A 24,765-nucleotide genomic window follows, 5' to 3' on the forward strand; every position below is an offset into this window, starting at 1 on the left:
AGCATTAATTCAAACAGCACTTTCGTGCGTTTTACCAGCAGCTGTTTATGACTTCAAGCCTATCAACTCCCGAGATTAGGCTGCTGTAACCAATGTGAAATGGCTAGCTAGTTAGCGGGGTGCTCGCTAATAGCGTTTCAAACATCACTCGCTCTGAGACTTGGAGTAGTTATTCCCCTTGCTCTGCATGGGTAACGCTGCTTTGAGGATGGCTGTTGTCGTTGTGTTCCTGGTTCGAGCCCAGGTAGGGGCGAGGAGAGGGACGGAAGCTATACTGTTACACTGGCATTACTAAAGTGCCTGTAAGAACATCCAATAGTCAAAGGTTAATGAAATACAAATGGTATAGAGAGAAATAGTCCTATAATTCCTATAATAACTACAACCTAAAACGTCTTACCTGGGAATATTGAAGACTCATGTTAAAAGGAAGCACCAGCTTTCATATATGTTCTCATGTTCTGAGCAAGGAACTTAAACGTTAGCTTTCTTACATGGCACATATTGCACTTTTACTTTGTTTTTGCATCATTTAAACCAAATTGAACATGCTTCCTTATTTATTTGAGGCTAAATTGATTTTATTGATCTATTATATTAAGTGAAAATAAGTGTTCATTCAGTATTGTTGTAATTGTCATTATTACAAATAAATGTTAAAAAATAAAATATATATATTTTTTTAAATGGTTATTTTAAATCGGCAACAGCTTTTTTTGGTCCTCCAATTATCGGTATCGGCGTTGAAAAATCATAATCGGCCGACCTCTACTTACGACGGAATCCTAGCCTGAGCAGCAGTCAGTTTGTGCATGGTTAGGTTCCCCTTGACACTAAAGCTTTTCCCACAGCTAAATGGTTTCTCTCTTGTGTGAATCAGTATGAGTCCGTTTGTGCACGTTCAGGTGCCCCTTCTGATAGAAGCTTTTCCCACAGTCACCACAACTAAAGGGTTTCTCTCCTGTGTGAGTAAATTTGTGTTTCTTTAGGGAGTCCTTCAAATTAAAACTTTTCCCACAGTCATCACAGCTAAATGGTTTCTCTCCTGTGTGAGTCAGTTTATGCATGTTTAGGGGCTGCTTGCGATTGAAACTCTTCCCACAGTCACCACAGCTAAATGGTTTCTCTCCTGTGTGAGTCAGTTTATGCATGGTTAGGTGTCCCTTCTGTTTGAAGCTCTTCCCACAGTCACCACAGCTAAATGGTTTCTCTCCTGTGTGAGTCCGAACATGTTCGGTTAGGTTCCTCTTGAGACTGAAGCTTTTCCCACAGTCACCACAACTAAATGATTTCTCCCCTGTGTGAGTCAGTATATGTTGGGTTAGATTCCCCTTGCGATTAAAGCTCTTCCCACAGTCACCACAGCTAAATCTTTTCTCTCCTGTGTGAATCATGTGCTTGGACAGATCTCCTTCTAGTTTGAATGTCTTTCCAAAATAGGGGCAGGTGCTGGTTTTCCCATCGTGACACAGTCTGACATGGGCCTTCAGTTTACAGGTAGATCCGTATAAATTTTTGCAGAATTGGCATTCACGGGGTTGCTTCTTGGCAAGAGTCACATGCATCTGCAGGTCAGCTTTTAGAGCAAATGTTTCACCACAGTCACAGCAGCGGAGAGTTTTTATAGCTGTGTTGCTGGGTTTGGATCTGTGTTTCTTAAATGGTGGGTTGTGAGTCAATGGTAGGCTGGGATCTAATGTTGGGCTGCTGTCGAGTCCTATTGGGTCACTGCTTTCGGCTGTGCTGTAGCTGGATGCATTGTTTTGATTATTTGGAGGGTCACATGGAATGTTGAGAGCCTTTAGCTGAGTCACAGTACCAAAAGGTGTGAGATTCACTTGTTTCGGGTCACACTCTTGGTTCTCCAAAGTCTGGATTTGAGGAGTCAAGGGGTCCACCTGATCACATTTACTTGTCACACAGGCAGGAGTGAAAGTGGCATTTTTGGTATCAAAGAGCTCTTGAAGCCGTTCTTCCTCCTGACTGATTTGCTCCTCTTCCTCTTTAATCTGTGTGGCTTCAGTGTTCTCCTGTCCCAGACTGAAGCTCCACTCCCGCTCACAATGCTGATGCTCAGGGAGAACCTCTTCAGAGACAGCGAGAGAGAGCTGCAAGGAATCTGGAGGGAATGAGAAGGGGGGGGGGGGCTAAGGTTATCTAGTCTTTAGACATCAGGGTTACAGTGAATTTGAATTGAAAGGAGCAATCTGCAGTTCCAACAATAACAAAGCAGGTACCCCGCCACTGTTTTGGTAAAGGGATGAGGCTTGCTAAATGGAACCACTCTCAAATTCGAAGACAGAGCTATGGGTGTTAGGACTGACCAGTTATAATATCTAAATGACAGTTTTAAACATGTTGAGGCTATAAAGTGTTTGTTTACAATTACATTGTTTAGAAACACTGTAATAAAACAAGCTTATATATTTGGGGTTCTGTTGGGATACAAGACATCCAGAAATTATATTCAAGAATCCATAGGTATATTATTCATTTTAAAAAGTTATGTACCAATTGCAGATTGACCCTTTAGGTCAGTAAATTCAAGAGGTAAATTGAAATTCCAATTCAAATGATCGAAAATCTAGAATCTATTTCCAATTACTTCTCGATAAACCAAAGAGAAAGCGATTTATTTCAAAAGTTTGTCCATTTATATTTATTTATTATAAATTCAAATCACTTCCAGGTTGTGACAGTCAGTTTTTCTCCATGCTAGTAAACCACCACCTCTAGAGGTAAACATGTTAAATGATTAAATAGTTACTCTTATGCCTGTGTTTTATAGACTGTTTTAACACTATTTTTTATCTATAGCACCAGTTTCCATGGCAAATTTTTTTTTTTTAAACACGAAGCAGACAAAATACTTTGGTCCTTTAATAACCTGTTGTATGTAAAATATTGTGTGCTATTGCTTGGAAAATACAGAAATGTGAATCTGGATGAAAATATAATGATGCGTTTGTTTCTAACATGTTGTTTACATTAGGTCGGTTTTCATGGTTCTTGCCAAGACACTAACGAGAAAAGAAAATTGTCACGCCACCTATAGCACCACCCTCAGGTACTTCATAATCTTCTCTCGGGTTGTATCATATACTATTGTTGTTGTAATACCTCTACGTTCATCAATTTGACTTTGTTTTTCAAATACAAGTAGCTGAAAACCCTATCTGCTGTGCCCACTGCGGGAGCGTGATCCACCTGCAAGCTCCCCTCAGGAGCGTGTCGGAGGTGCCATGTGTTGTGCTGCGACTTCTGCCAGCACTGCACCCACTGCTGTTGTGTGCTGTGAGACCCAGAGGGGGTGGTGGAGCTGGACTTTTAATGCGATAGGTGTGACAATATAGGAATGGAGGTCGAGATTTAGTTGTTGTTTTGTTTGCTTTTATGTATATATTTATGAATCTAATATCTATATATTTATTCATCCCATGTCGTGTTTTTCCTTCACTGAGATTGATTACAAGTGTATCACTGCAACACCAACAGTGTTTCTGTTCATGTCAGTGCACATCACTGAAATTAATGTTTTATTTCATGTCTGTTATTCATATTCCTATATATATTTTAGCATTAAACTAGTATCTACTTTGTCAAAACATAAGATACATTGGTAAATAAGTAAAATAAGCCATTATTTGGTTCCAACACTGAAAAAGATGTTGGTGAGGTCAGTCAGTCAACGGGAGAGCGCAGCAGGGTGGACAGGTCAGGAAATGTTTTTAAACCAAAAAGCAAACCAACTAGCCAGTTTTCTATTAAACTCTTAGGAGAAGAGAGCTAAACTCAGCAACAAAAAAAAAAGAAATGTCCCTTTTTCAGGACCCCGTCTTTCAAAGATAATTCTAAAAATCCAAATAACTTCACAGATCTTCATTGTAAAAGGTTTAAACACTGTTTCCCATGCTTGTTCAATGAACCATAACCAATTAATGAACATGCACCTGTGGAACGGTCGTTAAGACACTAACAGTTTACAGACGGTAGGCAATTAAGGTCACAGTTATGAAAACTTAGAACCCAAGAGAGGCCTTTCTATTGACTCTGAAAAACACCAAAAGAAAGATGCCCAGGCTCCCTGTATGAACGTGCCTTAGGAATGCTGCAAGGAGACATGAGGACTGCAGATGTGGCCAGGGCAATAAATTGCAATGTCCGTACTGTGAGACGCCTAAGACAGCGCTACAGGGAGACAGGACGGACAGGTGATCATCCTCGCAGTGGCAGACTATGTGTAACAACACCTGCACAGGATCGGTACATCTGAACATCACACCTGAGGGACAGGTACAGGATGGCAACAACTGCCCGAGTTACACCAAGGACACACAATCCTTCCATCAGTGCTCAGACTGTTCCCAATAGGCTGAGAGAGGCTGGACTGAGGGCTTGTAGGCCTGTTGTTAGGCAGGTCCTCACCAGACATCACCGGCAACAACGTCGCCTATGGGCACAAACCCACCGTCGCTGGACCAGACAGGACTGGCAAAAAGTGCTCTACACTGACGAGTCACGGTTTTGTCTCACCAGGGGTGATGGTCAGATTCTCGTTTATCGTCGAAGTAATGAGCACCGAGGCCTGTACTCTGGAGCGAGATCGATTTGGAGGTGGAAGGTCCGTCATGGTCTGGGGCGGTGTGTCACAGCATCATCGGACTGAGCTTGTTGTCATTGCAGGCAATCTCAACGCTGTGCGTTACAGGGAAGACATCCTCCTCCCTCAAGTGGTGCTCTTCCTGCAGACTCATACTGACATGACCCTCCAGCATGACAATGCCACCAGCCATACTGCTCGTTCTGTGCGTGATTTCCTGCAAGACAGGAATGTTAGTGTTCTGCCATGGCCAGCGAAGAGCACGTCTGGGACCTGTTGGATTGGAGGGTGAGGGCTAGGGCCATTCCCCTCATAAATGTCCGGGAACTTGCAGGTGCCTTGGTCGAAAAGTGGGGTAACATCTCACAGCATAAACTGGCAAATCTGGTGCAGTCCATGAGGAGGAGATGCACTGCAGTACTTAATGCAGCTGGTGGCCACACCAGATACTGACTGTTACTTTTGATTTTTACCCCCCCCCCCCCCCCCCCCCTTTGTTCAGGGACACATTATTCCATTTCTGTTAGTCACATGTCTGTGGAACTTGTTCAGTTTGTCTCAGTTGTTCAATCTTATGTTCATACAAATATTTACACATGTTAAGTTTGCTGAAAATAAACGCAGTTGACAGTGAGAGGATGTTTCTTTTTTTTGCTGAGTTTAAGTCAATTTTCTTTACACAATTAAATAGATATAATAAGGTGGCCACTAACTGGGGACCAAATGCCGATTACATTTTAATTTTGCTAAACCACATCAAAATACCCGATAATAGTAACTAGTATTTCCAAAGAAATGTCAAACATGCTAAATGCTAACGTTAACCAGTTAGCTAACATGTTTACGACACCAATAATCACAAAACATTGGCGGCTTAATAACACTGTTGAAAATAAAACATTTCTAAACACGGTCGTGTTGTACATACGAACCTATCCGCAGCAGTCTCCGTAGACGATCATTTTCCTCTTGGTACTCAGCTACCGTTTTCTCAACTGCCCCAAAAATGTCGACAGCAGCAGCCATTACACGCTCATTTAAAAACTCACGCAGCAACTGTAGTTGAGACATTTTCAATCGATTGAGAGTTGAAGATTCAACGAATATGGCTTTGTCCACGTAAAAAGGATGTTGATCACAAACAAAACAAAATCCGCTCCAAAGATGATATACTGAATCAACGCTACAAGCGACTCGCCAGCAACAATAAAACAAGTATTTCCGGGTCACGGAAGTTCGGAAATGTCCATTTGCATTACATTTGGGGTTTTAAACCATTATTCCAAGGTCAAATAAATGTCCCCAATGCAATACACTGTATGCATGAAATACATATTGGCTTATAGAGAAAAAAATATTCTAGGTGCCAAAGTAGAAGTGGGGTTGGGATCACCCACTAGGGTCTGTAAAATCTAAAGTACCAGTACTGTATATATGGTGTTATTTCATGAGGGACTGAGGTCTATGTGCCCAGCAACACTTTCTATTCCACCCTCTCCATTGGTCCAAATGCAATACACAACACACCTATAAATCACATATTGGTTTATAGAGAAAAAAAAACATTCTAGGTGCCAAAATAAAAGTGTGGTTGGGATTACTCACTAGGGACTGTAGAATCTATATATGGTGTTATTTCATGGGGGACTGAAGTCTAACTTACTTGATTTATTCCTGTTTGGGCCAGAACACTGCATCTCCAACATTTATTTATTTATTTGGGGTAACAGACATATACAACTAAATGGACAATGTGGACCCAGAGGATGTCACTCAATAGTATTAATTAAAACGCTTGTTTCCAAAGTGGTCCTCATTTGAACACGATATTGATATTTATTATATTCACCATGAGGAACATGATCATGTTTTATGGAAGTAATAAAATATACTGCTTATAATGTATCTAGCAACATACATAAAAATAATACATTTATTTTTCTTCCTTTAGGAACCTAAATGTCACTTTTGCTTCATTGCCATCAGTACTAAATATATCACATCATTACTTAATGAGATCCATGTGTTAGTAAAGCTATAAAGCTTGTATACTTTATTGTGCATATGTTCCATCATTTTTGCCTGTATTATTCATTTGACACAGTTTACAGGACATCTTATTTTGAAGGATTAAAGAAATGTGACCTGTAAGTGCCTTGTAACTCTTGTTGCATTGAAATGAATGTCAAACCACCATAGAGATAGATATTTTTATTTTTTTATTTTTTTTATTTCACCTTTATTTAACCAGGTAGGCTAGTTGAGAACAAGTTCTCATTTGCAACTGCGACCTGGCCAAGATAAAGCATAGCAGTGTGAGCATACAACAAAGAGTTACACATGGAGTAAACAATTAACAAGTCAATAACACAGTAGAAAACGAAGGGGGGGTCTATATACAATGTGTGCAAAAGGCATGAGGAGGTAGGCAAATAATTACAATTTTGCAGATTAACACTGGAGTGATAAAAGATCAGATGGTCATGTACAGGTAGAGATATTGGTGTGCAGAAGAGCAGAAAAGTAAATAAATAGAAACAGTACGGGGATGAGGTAGGTGAAAAGGGTGGGCTATTTACCAATAGACTATGTACAGCTGCAGCGATCGGTTAGCTGCTCAGATAGCTGATGTTTGAAGTTGGTGAGGGAGATAAAAGTCTCCAACTTCAGCGATTTTTGCAATTCGTTCCAGTCACAGGCAGCAGAGTACTGGAACGAAAGGCGGCCAAATGAGGTGTTGGCTTTAGGGATGATCAGTGAGATACACCTGCTGGAGCGCGTGCTACGGATGGGTGTTGCCATCGTGACCAGTGAGCTGAGATAAGGCGGAGCTTTACCTAGCATAGACTTGTAGATGACCTGGAGCCAGTGGGTCTGGCGACGAATATGTAGCGAGGGCCAGCCGACTAGAGCATACAAGTCGCAGTGGTGGGTAGTATAAGGTGCTTTAGAGACAAAACGGATGGCACTGTGATAGACTGCATCCAGTTTGCTGAGTAGAGTGTTGGAAGCCATTTTGTAGATGACATCGCCGAAGTCAAGGATCGGTAGGATAGTCAGTTTTACTAGGGTAAGCTTGGCGGCTTGAGTGAAGGAGGCTTTGTTGCGGAATAGAAAGCCGACTCTTGATTTGATTTTCGATTGGAGATGTTTGATATGAGTCTGGAAGGAGAGTTTGCAGTCTAGCCAGACACCTAGGTACTTATAGACGTCCACATATTCTAGGTCGGAACCATCCAGGGTGGTGATGCTAGTCGGGCATGCAGGTGCAGGCAGCGACCGGTTGAAAAGCATGCATTTGGTTTTACTAGCGTTTAAGAGCAGTTGGAGGCCACGGAAGGAGTGTTGTATGGCATTGAAGCTTGTTTGGAGGTTAGATAGCACAGTGTCCAAAGACTGGCCGAAAGTATATAGAATGGTGTCGTCTGCGTAGAGGTGGATCAGGGAATCGCCCGCAGCAAGAGCAACATCATTGATATACACAGAGAAAAGAGTCGGCCCGAGAATTGAACCCTGTGGCACCCCCATAGAGACTGCCAGAGGACCAGACAGCATGCCCTCCGATTTGACACACTGAACTCTGTCTGCAAAGTAATTGGTGAACCAGGCAAGGCAGTCATCCGAAAAACCGAGGCTACTGAGTCTGCCGATAAGAATATGGTGATTGACAGAGTCGAAAGCCTTGGCGAGGTCGATGAAGACGGCTGCACAGTACTGTCTTTTATCGATGGCGGTTATGATGTCGTTTAGTACCTTGAGTGTGGCTGAGGTGCACCCATGACCGGCTCGGAAACCAGATTGCACAGCGGAGAAGGTACGGTGGGATTCGAGATGGTCAGTGACCTGTTTGTTGACTTGGCTTTCGAAGACCTTAGATAGGCAGGGCAGGATGGATATAGGTCTGTAACAGTTTGGGTCCAGGGTGTCTCCCCCTTTGAAGAGGGGGATGACTGCGGCAGCTTTCCAATCCTTGGGGATCTCAGACGAGATGAAAGAGAGGTTGAACAGGCTGGTAATAGGGGTTGCGACAATGGTGGCAGATAGTTTCAGAAATAGAGGGTCCAGATTGTCAAGCCCAGCTGATTTATACGGGTCCAGGTTTTGCAGCTCTTTCAGAACATCTGCTATCTGGATTTGGGTAAAGGAGAACCTGGAGAGGCTTGGGCGAGGAGCTGCGGGGGGGGCGGAGCTGTTGGCCGAGGTTGAAGTAGCCAGGCGGAAGGCATGGCCAGCCGTTGAGAAATGCTTATTGAAGTTTTCGATAATCATGGATTTATCAGTGGTGACCGTGTTACCTAGCCTCAGTGCAGTGGGCAGCTGGGAGGAGGTGCTCTTGTTCTCCATGGACTTCACAGTGTCCCAGAACTTTTTGGAGTTGGAGCTACAGGATGCAAACTTCTGCCTGAAGAAGCTGGCCTTAGCTTTCCTGACTGACTGCGTGTATTGGTTCCGGACTTCCCTGAACAGTTGCATATCACGGGGACTATTCGATGCTATTGCAGTCCGCCACAGGATGTTTTTGTGCTGGTCGAGGGCAGTCAGGTCTGGGGTGAACCAAGGGCTGTATCTGTTCTTAGTTCTGCATTTTTTGAACGGAGCATGCTTATCTAAAATGGTGAGGAAGTTACTTTTAAAGAATGACCAGGCATCCTCCACTGACGGGATGAGGTCAATGTCCTTCCAGGATACCCGGGCCAGGTCGATTAGAAAGGCCTGCTCACAGAAGTGTTTTAGGGAGCGTTTGACAGTGATGAGGGGTGGTCGTTTGACTGCGGCTCCGTAGCGGATACAGGCAATGAGGCAGTGATCGCTGAGATCCTGGTTGAAGACAGCGGAGGTGTATTTGGAGGGCCAGTTGGTCAGGATGACGTCTATGAGGGTGCCCTTGTTTACAGAGTTAGGGTTGTACCTGGTGGGTTCCTTGATGATTTGTGTGAGATTGAGGGCATCTAGCTTAGATTGTAGGACTGGCGGGGTGTTAAGCATATCCCAGTTTAGGTCACCTAACAGAACAAACTCTGAAGCTAGATGGGGGGCGATCAATTCACAAATGGTGTCCAGGGCACAGCTGGGAGCTGAGGGGGGTCGGTAGCAGGCGGCAACCGTGAGAGACTTATTTCTGGAGAGAGTAATTTTCAAAATTAGTAGTTCGAACTGTTTGGGTATGGACCTGGAAAGTATGACATTACTTTGCAGGCCATCTCTGCAGTAAACTGCAACTCCTCCCCCTTTGGCAGTTCTATCTTGACGGAAGATGTTATAGTTGGGTATGGAAATCTCAGAATTTTTGGTGGCCTTCCTGAGCCAGGATTCAGACACAGCAAGGACATCAGGGTTAGCAGAGTGTGCTAAAGCAGTGAGTAAGACAAACTTAGGGAGGAGGCTTCTGATGTTGACATGCATGAAACCAAGGCTTTTTCGAACACAGAAGTCAACAAATGAGGGTGCCTGGGGACATGCAGGGCCTGGGTTTACCTCCACATCACCCGCGGAACAGAGAAGGAGTAGTATGAGGGTGCGGCTAAAGGCTATCAAAACTGGTCGCCTAGAGCGTTGGGGACAGAGAATAAGAGGAGCAGGTTTCTGGGCATGGTAGAATATATTCAGGGCATAATGCGCAGACAGGGGTATGGTGGGGTGCGGGTACAGCGGAGGTAAGCCCAGGCACTGGGTGATGATGAGAGAGGTTGTATCTCTGGACATGCTGGTAGTAATGGGTGAGGTCACCGCATGTGTGGGAGGTGGGACAAAGGAGTTATCAGGGGTATGAAGAGTGGAACTAGGGGCTCCATTGTGAACTAAAACAATGATAACTAACCTGAACAACAGTATACAAGGCATATTGACATTTGAGAGAGACATACAGCGAGGCATACAGTAATCACAGGTGTTGAATTGGGAAAGCTAGCTAAAACAGTAGGTGAGACAACAGCTAATCAGCTAGCACAACAACAGCAGGTAAAATGGCGTAGACTAGGCAACGGGGCCAACAGATAAAACAAACAAGCAGAATGGAGTACCGTGATTTATAGAGGACTCATCTTTATCTGTGCCATTGTGGCATCTGTGACAGCATGGGCAGTGACATTGAGGCTACTACCCATAGGAATACCCACTCAGTTGAGTACTTTGACTACTTTAAAATGAAGGAAGCATGGCGGAAGCCCTCAATGGCGCTGCCCATGCTTAAACGGCCCTCTGGCTGCCTCTGAGAATAGTATTGAAATATACACTGACTCTGTGACGAGGTTAATCAGCAAGTGCATAGAGGATGTTGTTCCCACTGTGACAATTAGAACTTATCCAAACCAAAAACTGTGGATAGGTGGTAGCATTCGAGCAAAACTGAAAGCGAGAATCACCGCATTTAACCATGGCAAGGTGACTGGGAACATGGACATATACTGTACAAACAGACTAGCTCTGACTTACGTAAGGCAATCAAAGAGGCAAAGCGACAGTATAGGGACAAAGTGAAGTCGCAATTCAACTGCTCAAACATGAGATTTACACTATATTTCCACAAAAGTATGTGGACACCCCTTCAAATGAGTGGATTCGGCTATTTCAGCAACAGCTGTTGCTGACAGGTGTATAAAATCGAGCACACATCCATGCAATCTCCATAGACAAACATTGGCAGTAGAATGGCCTTACTGAAGAGCTCAGTGACTTTCAACTTGGCACAATAATAGGATGCCACCTTTCCAACAAGTCCGTTCATCAAATTTCTGCCCTGCTAGAGCTGCCTCGGTCAACATTGTGACAATTCCCCCGTGCACAAAGCAAGGACCATACAGAAATGGTTTGTCAAGATCAGTGTGGAAGAACTTGAGTGGCCTGCACAGATCTTTGACCTAAAACCCATCAAACATCTTTGGGATGAATTGGAACGCCGACTGCGAGCCAAGCCTAACATCAGTGCCTGACCTCACTAATAATCTTGTGGCTGAATGGAAGCAAGTCCCAGCTGCAATGTTCCAATATCTAGTAGAAAGCTTTCCCAGAATAAGGGGGACATAATCCATATTAATGCCCATAATTTTGGAATTAGATGTTCGATGAGCAGGTGTCCACATACTTTTGGTCAGGTAGTGTATGTGGCAGGGACTCCAGACAAATATGGATCATAAACGTAAAGCCAACCATGTCGCGGACAGACGCCTTGTTCCCAGATAAGCTAAACATCTTCTTTGTCCACTTCGAGGAAAACATTGAGCCTCCGAACGCCGGCCCCCTCCGCTCACGAGGACTGCGTGCTCTTGTTCTCTGTAGCCGACGCGAGTAAATTATTTAAGCGTGTTAACCCTTGCAAGGTTGCCGGCCCAGACGGCATCCCAAATCGCGTACTCAGAATATGTGCAGACCAGGTGGCTGGATGTTTACGGACATATTAAATCTCTAATATCCCAATCCGTTGTCCCCACTTGCGTCAAGGCATCCACCATTGTTCCTGTACCCAAGGGAGCGAAGGTAACTGACCTACATGACTATCGCTCCGTAGCACTCACTTATGTCTTAATGAAGAGCTTTGAGAGGCTAGTTAAGGATCATATCATCATCACCTTACCCAACAACCTTGACCCACTACAAATCGCATACCGCCCCAACAGATCTACAGATGAGGTTATTGCACTGCCCTATCCCACCTGGACAAGAGAAATACCTATGTAAGAACACTTCAAGGGTTTTTCTATATTTTTACTATTTTTCTACATTGTAGAATAACAGTAAAGACATCAAAAATATGAAATAACACATATGGAATAATGTGGTATCCAAAAAAAGTGTTAAATCAAATCAAAATCAAAATGTTATATTTGAGATTCTTCAAAGCAGCCACCCTTTGCATTGATGACAGCTTTGCACACTCTTGGCATTCTCTCAACCTGCTTCACCTGGATTGCTTTTCCAACAGTCTTGAAGGAGTTCTCACATATGCTGAGAACTTGTTTGCTGCTTTTCCTTCACTCTGCAATCCAACTCATCCCAAACCATCTCAATTGCGTTAAGGTTGGGTGATTGTGGAGGCCAGGTCATCTGGCCTCCACAATCTACAGATGCATCATTGAGAGTATACTGTATCCTGTCGGCCTGTCTCACCACCTGGTACAGCAATTGCACCGTCTGCAACCGCATGGCTCTCCAGAGGGTGGTGCTGTCGAAGGCACACTGCCTGCCTTCCAAGACATCGACAGCACCATGTGTCAGAGGAAGGCCAAGAAGATTATAAAGGACCTCAGCCACCTGTTCCTACTGCTACCATCTGGAAGGAGGAGACAGTACAGCTTCAATCTCCAGACAGTCAGACTGTAAAAGTCAACACTAGCTGGCCTCTGCCCAGTACCCTGCCCTGAACCTTAGTCACTGTTACTAGCCGGATACCACCCAGTTTTCTATCCTGCACCTTGGAGACTGCTTCACCCTATGTACATAGAGTCATTGAACAAGGGTCACTTTAATAGTGTTGACATACTGTTTTACTGTATTCTAGTCATGGCTCATTGTAAAACAAAAATGATCAGAGTTGTGGTGGTAAAGGACTGTATCTTAATGTAACTGTTGCTGGTTTGAGTTGGGGCTATCGTGGTGGTTGCCATTAAAACAGAGAGGAGGATTGCAGTTGAATGGTCTGGTGCCATTTTATTATTGCAGTTTGATACATGAAAGGACAATGTAGGATGAATGATGAACTGATATTAGGATGAATGATGAATGGATATTAGGATGGTTAACTAGGAAAACAAGGAAAGACCCACAGGAATCCCACAGGAATTTGGGCCTCTGAAGGAATTGCGCAGGTTTTGCCTATGCTTCTCCAGGATTTCTGCATTTTGCTTTGCACATGATCTTGAGACTAATGCAACCTCATATAGTTTGTCTGAGGTTAAGACTACTCCAGTGCTAGATCCTTTATTCAATATGATAGCATGATAAACACAAAAAAAACTATGGTTTTCTCAATACTAAACAATGATTCTACAAAGCATAAGAATAACTCGCACAGTAAGAGAATACCCCAAATACAACGTTAAGCGCTCAAGGAGTTCTCAGGGTAATGCGTATTCTAGTCTCCACGCGGTAGGTGGCGCTTTCTAGCTATCTTAACTCGACCCGGATGTGGACGTAAGGAAGGACACAGTTATCAATGATGGCGGAATATTGATGACATTAAACCAGATATTCTTACAAATATTACTATTTCTTGAACAAACTGGCAAAAAAGAACTTTGTTGGACGTTTTTAATCTTCATAGTAGTAGTTATCACCGGTTTCACAAAAGCAAAGGGTTTAAAATGTCAGAAATGCGTGTTTTGCATCAACGGATAAACTCTGTCATCATGGACATACTAGCCTCCGCTGCGGTTACAGAGATTTGTAAGTTAGTAGAAGATTGCTGTGGAGCATTACGTGCAGAAGTCTCTCAAAGCAAAGAGCAAATCAAAATACTACAGAAGCAACTCACCCTGGCTGAGTCGAGTTACGGTTCAGCGAGTTGCAAAGAAGGTCAGACGCCTGTCAGCAGCGGCTCACCGATAAATAACTGTATTTCGGGCAATTCCCCCGCGGCCAATGAAGATGATGCGGACGACACTCACGATGACGAAGGTTGGCTACCAATTTGTAACGGGCTGTTGTCAGCCTTTGAGCTAACGTTAATAATTGTAAACCAAGTAATGGTCAACTTGTAGCGCTGTACTCGTTACTCCTAATAGAGAGCAATAGTAATGGTAGTGGTGTAAAGTACTTTTAAGAGATTTTATACGTTTTGAGAATCTTCATCAGCTAATGTAACATTTTGTGAATTTTGAAGCGTTCATTTAATAAAAACAAGCACAAAGAATTAAAAGGTAATGTTAACTGACGGATATTATCTCATAGATAAAAATGTATATGATCTCCTAAAGACAAAACTCCACCCACACGCATGTAGATCAAGGTAGTTAATGCTTTCTTTGGCGTAGCTGTCATAACTATGGCCGAGTAGTTGTTTTTGAAGGGTGTTCCTGAAGTAACTGTTCACCCTGACAGCGAAAAGATGGCAGAAGCGAACGCTGATGTGGAGCGTGAATATAATGGCGGGGGACTCAAGGAGAATTGGAATATTGTCCAAAAGAATAGAATACGGACCAAAGTTGCAAACAGGGATGAGAATGTCCTTTATCTTGTAGGAGTATGTTTTGTTAATGAGGAGCAGCTGATTTGATTATCAATTTTGACGAATCCATTTGATATAACCAAACTGGTGGAGAGAGTGCTGTGGGTAAAGTGAAGGCTATGAGGATCACGAGAGGCAGGCTTGTTTAGATTATTTTTTTGTTCTTCTGAGGATAAGAAGGAGAGTGGGTTGCATCTCACCCGATTTTTATAAGTTTGATGTGTCCTGTTCCCGAAGAGACACCGAAGGGGGTAATATCTGGCGGTTCGTGGGGAGTCGATGTTGCACAGATTGAAACATATTCCTAGAGTGATTGATGCTCGTCGGGTGAATCGTGTGGTGAATGAAGAAAGAGACGAGTATCCTCCATAATTTTTTTATATGTGGAGTCTCTCCCTACTCAAGTGCAGTTGGGAAATATAAACCACAGTCAGAGTGTTTGTTCCAAGACCAACCAGTTCAACAGCAAGAAAGACCTAGATGTGTTACAGTTTTAAGAATGTGGCCTTTTATATCTACGGCGATTAATGGCACTGCCAAGGTGGAGAGGAAGTCCAGGAAAATAGATATCATTGTGGATGCGGCAGAACGGTTCCTGGGACTGGTAGACTTCTCGGCGAAGGAGTTGCATGGAGTATTGTCACAAGCCATTACCACCCTCTCAGGTCATAGAGCCTGAGAAGGCAGATATGGAGATTTGAATTTTGGTTTTGTCAATGTGGTGTTTTGTTTTATTGTGGGTGGATTAAGTTAGTTTTCTCTGTCACGTATGGGTTTTATTTTGACCGTGTTTTTTTTCAACCCCGTCCAGTTGGTGGCGGTAATACTCCTTTTTGGGTTGTAGTCTGCCATAAAACCCACAGAAGAAGAAGATGATGATATCCTAATGTTGTTAACCTCTTATAGCTACCCCCTACTTTTTTCAATTTCCGCCTGAAGACATACCTAAATCTAACTGCCTGTAGCTCTGGCCCAGAAGCAAGGATATGCATATTCTTGGTACCATTTGAAAGAAAACACTCTGAAGTTTGTGTAAATGTGAATTGAATGTAGGAGAAAACATAAGTTTTTATTTTTATTGTTGTATCTTTAAAATGAACAAGATAGGATGATGGGGACAATTTCAGTGAAAGATATGAGGGCAACAGTACTTGTGTGCAAAATGACAGAATGATAACTTCCAAACTGAGTGTGATACATGACTTTTATCATGAAGTCACCCAGGTGTCCCACACAAGTAGCCCAAATGTACCCAAGTGCCCACATTGGTGAAGGTATACATTTTGAAACAAATAACTATATACAAAATGCCAAAATGTTATTCTAACACACACACACAAAAAATTGAGAAAAAAATATGAAGAAAAAAATATATACATTTACAAAATAACATGGGTAACTATTTACACACTTTCAATATTTGGAAGACCCTCAGTCCTCTATCAAATCAAATGTATTTATATAGCCCTCCGTACATCAGCTAATATCTCAAAGTTCTGTACAGAAATCCAACCTAAAACCCCAAACACACCAAATGCAGGTGTAGAAGCACGGTGGCTAGGAAAGACTCCCTAGAAAGGCCAAAACCTAGGAAGAAACCTAGAGAGGAACCAGGCTATGAGGGGTGGCCAGTCCTCTTCTGGCTGTACCGGCTGGAGATTTATAACAGAACATGGGCAAGATTTTCAAACGTTCATAGATGACCAGCAGGGTCAAATAATAATAATCACAGTAGTTGTAGAGGATGCAACAGGACAGCACCTCGAGTAAATATGAACAGTTTAGGGTTCCATAGCCGCAGGCAGAACAGTTGAAACTGGAACAGCAGCAAGGCCAGGTGGACTGGGGACAGCAAGGAGTCATCATGCCAGGTAGTCCTGATGCATGGTCCTAGGGCTCAGGTCCTCCGAGAGAGAGAATTCGAGAGAGCATACTTAAATTCACACAGGACACCGGATAAGACAGAAGAAGTACTCCAGATATAACAAACTGACCCTAGCCCCCCGACACAAACTACTGCAGCATAAATACTGGAGGCTGAGACGGGAGGGGTCAGGAGACACTGTGGCCCCATCCGATGAGACCCCCGGACAGGGCCAAACAGGAAGGATATAACATCACCCACTTTGCCAAAGCTCTACACAATATTGTCCTGCTGAGGTATAATAAACAGATATATATGTATAGAGTACAGGGAACATAAGGTTGAATATATTATTATTATTATAGACCTGCTACATCTACTGTGTCTTATATTATGACATTTCAGCTAGATCTACTGTCTCTATTATATTATGACAGACCAGCTGTATCTACTGTCTCCATTTCACTTTGGCCATTGTTGTGGGCCTGCCCTCCCCTCAACAGCCTCAAATAGGCTCTTCTGCAGGCACGTTACAGATTATACACAGTGGCTACAAAAAAATATTCCTCCTCTTGGGAATCGCTAAATGAATCGTCCTACAACAATCTCTGTCTCGCTTTTCCAATCAATTTCTTCTAAAATTGTGTGTACATCTGTATATCTAGACTTAGATTTAGCTTTCCCTGACTTAGTCGCCATACTGATTGATATATAAACAGCTGAATTTGCGCGTTTACCAAAACAACGCTGTGCGTAAAATGCGTAGCTCCTTCCGGAATAAAACTTCAATAGTGAATGACTCTCTTTACGCTGGAGTTTACGACATGGTTTGGTCTTCCAACACACAAACATTACATATTGCCGTTTACCTCAGCTCATTGGCTATCTACCCAGCTGGATTTCAAGATGATCAGTGGTCATTGGGTTAAAATACAGTCAATCAATGAAACAGTGGTCATATCATTGGTGCACAGTGATGTCATTACTTGTTGTCTTCAAATCGTTTTCTTTCTGTCAATATGTCCCGCGAAATGGCCCATCAGGTTTGGTTGTGTTACAAACAAACCAGTTGATTGCAATAAAACGAAACATGACTGGAAAAGTCACATTCTGTGTGGGTTATTTACCTGGAATGTGTCGTTGAAAATGGAATGAGATGGAATTCACGACACAAGTGGTTCACAAAATGTTTTGTGTTAGGCTATAAAAACAGGTTTTATCAAACAAAAGATAATTCATTGTGTAACAATGAGCATTGGGATTGCAAACAGATGAAGATCGTCAAAGGTAAACGATTTATTTTAATGCAGTATGTGATTTTGTTATTCCTGTGCTGGTTGAAATGGTTGTTTTTTATGGGGCTCTATCCTCAGATATTCGCATCGTATTCTTTCGCAGTAAATCCTTTTTTAAATCTGACAACGCAGTTGGATTAGCAAGATGCTAGGCTTTCGATACATGTGAGACACTTGTATTTTCATGAATGTTTAATATGACTATTTATGTAGCGATCGCCGTATGTTGTGGAATTTCAGCCCGCTACCGGGTTCTGTGCTCAGAGAGGTTAAGAACCTCAGACCTTATTTTTGGTATTTATCCCAAAACCCCTTTCTTTCCCTATTAATTTCCCCCTTAGGAATGGCTGAACGAACCAGATTTAAATCATTTCCCTCTTTAAGGCCTACAAGCTGGCGAGCTCTATCCCATTATCCCCACTGACAAATCAAGAAGTTTGAAATTGTATTTTTTGTCAGCTTGTTAGGCTAGCAGTATTTCAATCTTCTTGATTTATCAGTTGGGATAATGGGATTGCGGTACGTTTTCCGAGCCATATCCCGCGCCGGCTCCACGCTGTCCTGATCGTGGCATAGCACCATTCCAACGAGAAAGAGAAGTAGTAATGAACGTCTAGTCTAGTTCGATTTTTATGACTTGCAAGCTGCCACTGGGCCGCTAGCGCTATGACCGAAGTGAGCAACATAAACAATGGGTAAAGATGGTGACATTGGATGTTCGACCTTCCAATGAAAAGTCCTGTCTTGAAACTGATGCATAGAAATAATGGAATCATAATGCTAAACAATGTTTGAATGTCGTTACATAGTTTGAACTAAATACAATAATGAATTTATTTGACTATAAACAGATCTGTTATTCTCACTCCGGATGTATTTCATTGAATAATGCTGCCTGCAGCATACAGTTGCAGACCCACTGTGGCAGCTGTTTGTGGGCCTTGTGCACTACAGCCCCGCAAGTGTAGACCGCTGTTAATCAGCAGCATCCTACCTCCCGCTAGCCTGACTACTCATCCACATTGTTTCGGCCAAGTCCAAGCCCACTAACATTTCTCCTCCACGATGAGTCTGGATCATAAAGAATGATTGTGGCCGAAAGGGCAACACTTTTGAGGGCTTCCATCATTTTAATGTAGTCAACTGATTGGGATTTCCAACTTTGTGGGCTGATCGCTCCTGGTGACAGTTTGACTGAATGTATGGCGCTGTCGATAGAGCAGTGGAATTAAATTCAGGATGAGTCGTCAGGCAAACCTTCCTGATATTTGACTGGAAATGTCTGTAGTTTGATCGGGGGTTTGGGCTTTGTCCGCTCTAGGATTCTAACTCTACGATCAATACTGTAGGTTTCATATAGCAAGAGAAATTAAGAAAGAATTTGCGTCACAAATCCAGTCGATATCAATAATTTTACATCTGGATAGAATAAATGATCCGCTCCTCGTTCTAGCATCTTCATCTTTTCTCTTAACATGTATGGATCCAGAACTTAATCGAGCAGCTGATCAGCGTTTTCTTTTTTGAAATGGACCTTTGGTTGTGTTTTATACCAGTATTGAGCTATACCGTTTCCATTATAATCAGTCAAGTCAGATTGTGACTGCTGGTAAAATGATTGCCCATTAATATACACTTCAACAACTGTTTTGGTCAATCGACAACAGTACATATAAATGCAAAATCCTGAACTCTCCTATGGGCTATCTTGAAAAGAAAATCATGGGCTATCCTATCCTAGACCCTGTTATGTCAGATGGTACTTATGCGCTATCTAATCAGTGTGTAGCTGTGCTAGCAGCGCTAGTATTTACACGTTGATGGGAATTAACTTGCTAAAAAACTGAGTAGTCCACCAGAAGCCATAAATTAAATTAAATTTAACTTCTACTTTTTCTGTCACTTGTCTGTAGGCTTGGTCCTTATGCATGGAGGAATAAATAGATTTTTATGTAATGGAATGTACAGTACCAGTCAAAAGTTTGGACACACCTACTCATTCAAGGGTTTTTCTTTATTTTTCACTATTTTCTACATTGTAGAATAATAGTCAAGACATCCAAACTATGAAATAAAACAGAGTCATGTAGTAACCCCAAAAAAGTGTTAAACAAATCGAAATGTGGTTTCGAGATTCTTATTTTGAGATTCTTCAAAGTAGCCACCCTTTGCCTTGATGACAGCTTTGCACACCCTTGGCATGCATTCAGGTCATCTGATGCAGCACTCCATCACTCTTCTTCTTGGTCAAATAGCCCTTACACAGCCTGGGGGTGTGGGATGGCCTATTGCCGCTGAATGCTGTGGTAATCATGCTGGTTAAGTGTGTCTTGAATTGTAAATAAATCACTGACAGTGTCACCAGCAAAGTACCCCCACAACATCACACCTCCTCCATGCCCTCACGGTGGGAACCACACAGGCGGAAATCATCCGTTCAACTACTTTGCGTCTCACAAAGACACGGCAGTTGGAACCAAAAATCTCAAATTTGGACTCATGAGACCAAAGGACAGATTTCCACCGGTTTAATGTCCATGGATTGTGTGTCTTGGCCCACGCTAGTCTCTTGTTCTTATTGGTGTCCTTTAGTAGTGGTTTCTTTGCAGCAATTTGACCATGAAGGTCTGATTCACGCAGTCTCCTCTAAGCAGTTGATTTTGAGATGTGTCAGTTACTTGAACTCTGAAGCATGTATTTGGGCTGCAATTTCTGAGGCTGGTAACTGCAGCAGAGTTAACTCTGAGTTTTCCTTTCATGTGGCGGTCCTCATGAGAGCCAGTTTCATCATAGCGCTTGACGTTTTCTGAATCTGCACTTGAAGACACTTTTAAACTTCTTGAAATGTTCCGTATTGACTGGCCTGCATGTCTTAAAGTAATGTCATTTCAATTTTCTTATTTGAGCTGTTCTTCCCATATTATGGACTTGGTCTTTTACCAAATAGGGTTATCTTCTGTATACCTGCTCTACCTTGTCACAACACAACTGATTGGCTCAAATGCATTAAGATGGAAAGAAATTCAACAAATTAACTTAACAAGGCACACCTGTTAACCTCTCTTGGGTAGGGGGCAGTATTTTGACTTCCGGATGAAAAGTGTGCCCAAAGTAAACTGCCTGTTACTCAGGCCCAGAAGCTAGGATATGCATATAATTTGGATAGAAAACAATCTAAAGTTTCAAAAACTGTTAAAAGTATGTCTGTGAGTATAACAGAACTGATATGGCAGGCAAACCCCCCCCCTCTCCCCCCAAAACATCAGTCTACCCCTATTTTCAATGGCTATCACAAGTCCTCCCAGATTGTTGACATCGGTGGAAGCCCTAGGAACTGCAGTTTTTGGAAAAATTAGCCAGAAATTGTAGTTTTCCAGGTGGCTCCCATTTCGGCTGTAGTGTTTCCACTCCATTGTCTTTGTATGCGGGGTGTTGTCCTTGGATAATCACATGGTTTGCTTTCGCCGTAAAGCCTTTTTGAAATCTGACACAGCGGCTGGATTAACAAGAAGTTAAGCTTTATTTTGATGTATTACACTTGTGATTTTATGAAAGTTAAATATTTATAATACTGTCGTTTGAATCTTGCGCTCTGCAATCTTGCGCTCTACACTACCATCCCACCTGCCCATAAGAAGTTAATTTAAATGCATTCCAGGTGACTACCTCATGTTTAACACTGTTTTGGTTCCTACATGATTCCATATCTGTTATTTCATAGTTTTGATGTCTTCACAATTATTCTGCAATGTAGAAAATAGTAAACTATTAAGAAAAACTCTGGAATGAGTAGGTGTGTCCAAACTTTTGACTGGTACTGTATAATTAAACAGAATTTCCAAACATGAGTCTGTTGTAGACCGATGCAGTTCCTCAGCGAGGTCAGTTCCTCTCTGCTTACCTCATGTCAAAATAAAAGTTCCCCACAAGTTCTTGCTTTTTTTTGTGCAGGTATGGCGCAGGTAAAGGACTTTTATTTTTACACGAGTTAAGTGAAGAGGAAGTGGGTCTACAACAGACTCATTCTTGGAAAGTCTGTTTAATTTATGTTTTATTAGATGCATAAGGTTCAAGCCTACAGACAATCGGCAGAGTACGTTTAAATTGAATTTTTTTAAACTTCTGTCCTCTGGCAGACATCTATTTATTTATTTTCATCTAATTCCTAGACATGCTGGTGTGTAAATTCTAGCGTTGCTAAAACCAGATAATCAGCATTTCAGTTCTAACTCATCTGTTCTCCTTCCCTTCAGATTTTCAGCAGTTCTTTGTCTCTGAAGTGGAGTTTCCCCCTGAGCAGCAGCATTGTAAGCAGGAGTGGAGCCCCAGTCTGGGGCAAGATGACTGGAACCCCATACAGATTAAAGAGGAACAGGGGGAATTCAGTATCATCCAGGAGGAGGAAGACACTGTATTCACTCCTACCTGGGTGAAAAGTGACTTTGATCAGTACTCAACTCAGTCCTCACAAACCCAAAGTGAAAAAGACAGAATGGACTCGACTGAACAGATCAAAAGAGAACCTAAGGAAGATGATTCATGTACAGAAAAAGGACAAAGCTCAAAGGGTAGAAAATCCATGGATCCGAAATCACCAGTGGAAAGGAGACACACAGAAGTGCAACCATTTTGCTGTAGTGATTGTGGGGAACGTTTCACTCAGATGGGAGAACTGGATGCTCATAGGAAGGCTCACACAGCAGAGAAACAGCATCGCTGTGGTGAATGTGGCAAATGTTTTACTCAAGTTGGGTATCTGAACTATCACAGAAAGACGCACACAGGGGAGAAACCTCATCGCTGTCATGATTGTGGCAAATGTTTCTTTCGAGTTGGTGATCTGACACTTCATATGAGGATTCACACAGGGGAAAAACCGCTTTGCTGCCAGGTCTGTGGCAAATGTTTTGCTCGTCCTAGTAATCTGAGGTCTCACATTAGAATTCACACAGAGAAATCTTACAGCTGTCATTATTGTGGCAAATATTTTCGTCATAAAGGTAATCTGACAGCGCATATGAGGATTCACACAAGGGGAAGTAATATTGTCGCTATAGTAGCAGATCTTTCACCACTGGCGATAATCACATGAGCGATTAAAAAAAAAAAAAAAAAAAAGTATATTGCTGTCAGGATTGTTGTAAATGTTTCACTAATTGTTAGAGTATGAGGAGACCGAGGTGAGGAACCACATGCTACCATGACTGGCAAATATTTCAATCTTAGGTCTTCTGAGATCTGTTTTGTTCGAGGCATGGTTCACATCAGGCAATGCTTCATGTGAATAGCAAAATCACATTTTGTGAGTTTTTTTTAATTTATTTCAGGGCAGCTCTAACCAACATCTCAAATCTCGTCTCATTGATTGGACGGCAGGTTAGTTGAGTCCTGACTCCAATTAGCTTTTGGAGAAGTCATTAGCCTAGTGGTTCAAATACTTTTCCCAACCTATACCGTGAATGTTTAGAATAATATATTCAATATAGACAAGAAAAATACAATTTGTGTTATTAGTTTAAGCACATTGTGTTTGTCTACTGTTGTGACTTAGAGGAAGATCCAGGTAATTCCAAAGGGTTCACATACTTTTTCTTGCAACTGTACTCCTCTAGCAGATACACACGCCCCTTTTTAAACTATTCAAAGTCAAAGATAGATCCAACCCTTGGCTTTCATCTTAGCTCATTCAGATTAGAAGTCGGACCTGGGCCAATTCAAGGAAAACTGACTCTGTAGTGGACTGGCAATTTAGTCCACTACAGCCTCTAGCTGACACGATGGTTAACCTGTCAACTTCTAGTGAATCTTTTGTTTTCATTTCAACAATTTACTATCTGTGACGTGCTAGATGCCTTTTCTTAACATTGATGTTTTTAAAAAATCCCCTGTGACTGATATTCTTGATACATTTTTGCTGCAGCTCACTGCCCCCCTGATTGCTGTATTATTAACCCATATTTTTAACCTGACGATTATATATCTGGTACTACCCTTAAAGTTTGGAAGGCGGCCCATGTACTTCCCCTTCACTAAGATGGTGACCCTTGTGACCTAAATACTTATTGGCCTATTTCTAAACTTTCTTGCCTTGCTAAAATATTAGAATACTTGATTAATTCTCAGCTAAGAACTTTATCTTTGAAATGTTTTCTAAATGTACATCAGTTGGGTTTTAGACCAGGTCATAGCCCTATCTCTGCTCCATCCCTAGTTATAAATGATGTGGTTAGCTGTATAGATGAAAGGCAACATTGTGCTGCCCTCTTCATTAACCTGTCAAAGGCTTTCAGTACTGTTAATCACTCACTGCTAATACAGAGGCTTTCAATTGACCTAGACCAGGCTGCATGTAACTGGTTTAAGAGTTACTTGACAAATATAACTCAATGTATATCTCCTGATGGTGTTAAATCAGGTTTTCTGGATATTAGGAAAAGGTGTCCTTCGGGTTGATTCTGGGTCCTGTACTTTTTATATTAACAATATCAAATTGTCTGTAAAAAAAATTGTAACCTGCACTTGTATGCCAATGATACTGTTGTGTATGCTATTGCCTCCACCCTGTTGACCAAGCTCTGCCTTCATTGTATTGCAAAAAAACTTTATTGACCTAAAATTAGTACTGAAAACTAAGTAACATCTTGTTCTCTAGAGAGCATAAAAATAAGTTTGTACTTTGGATGGTCACTTTTGACCCACTATTGAGTACTTTCTTCCTTTTGAAGTTATGATAAAACATTTTATGGAAAAGTTATGGAATGATTTCTTAAAGAGTGGGAACCCTGTTTAAAAAAAATAAAAAAATATCACAATTACTTCAAGCGATCCATGTGTTTTATAACTAGTA

The 24,765-nt window shown here is 42.1% G+C and overlaps 2 protein-coding genes across 2 annotated transcripts; one reads left to right on the forward strand and one right to left on the reverse strand.

Moving 5' to 3' along the window:
• Positions 1-559: 559 nt before the first annotated feature.
• On the reverse strand, positions 560-5,788 carry LOC109878181 (zinc finger protein OZF-like). The gene is made up of 2 exons (XM_020470414.2): positions 5,533-5,788; positions 560-2,119 (listed from the first exon to the last, which is right to left on the reverse strand). Exons 1-2 carry the CDS (start codon positions 5,669-5,671, stop codon positions 852-854), a joined length of 1,407 nt encoding a protein of 468 aa, XP_020326003.1. The 5' UTR covers positions 5,672-5,788; the 3' UTR covers positions 560-851.
• A 7,882-nt stretch (positions 5,789-13,670) lies between these two features.
• Positions 13,671-24,733, forward strand: LOC109878183 (gastrula zinc finger protein XlCGF48.2). Its single transcript, XM_020470416.2, has 2 exons — positions 13,671-14,209; positions 22,172-24,733. Exons 1-2 carry the CDS (start codon positions 13,897-13,899, stop codon positions 23,008-23,010), a joined length of 1,152 nt encoding a protein of 383 aa, XP_020326005.1. The 5' UTR covers positions 13,671-13,896; the 3' UTR covers positions 23,011-24,733.
• The last annotated feature ends 32 nt before the right edge of the window (positions 24,734-24,765 follow it).

The sequence above is a fragment of the Oncorhynchus kisutch genome, linkage group LG16 (assembly GCF_002021735.2).
Source record: "Oncorhynchus kisutch isolate 150728-3 linkage group LG16, Okis_V2, whole genome shotgun sequence".
Classification (NCBI taxonomy): Eukaryota; Metazoa; Chordata; class Actinopteri; order Salmoniformes; family Salmonidae; genus Oncorhynchus; species Oncorhynchus kisutch.

What these genes read in the sequence shown, in the direction of transcription:
- LOC109878181 (XM_020470414.2), bottom strand. Translation starts at nt 5,671, where the DNA reads ATGTCTCAACTACAGTTGCTGCGTGAGTTTTTAAATGAGCGTGTAATG. An exon ending in ACGGAGACTGCTGCGGATAG is followed by an intron (nt 2,120 to 5,532) that starts GTTCGTATGTAC and finishes CATTCCCTCCAG; the next exon opens with ATTCCTTGCAGCTCTCTCTC.
- LOC109878183 (XM_020470416.2), top strand. Translation starts at nt 13,897, where the DNA reads ATGTCAGAAATGCGTGTTTTGCATCAACGGATAAACTCTGTCATCATG. An exon ending in CGACACTCACGATGACGAAG is followed by an intron (nt 14,210 to 22,171) that starts GTTGGCTACCAA and finishes CCTTCCCTTCAG; the next exon opens with ATTTTCAGCAGTTCTTTGTC.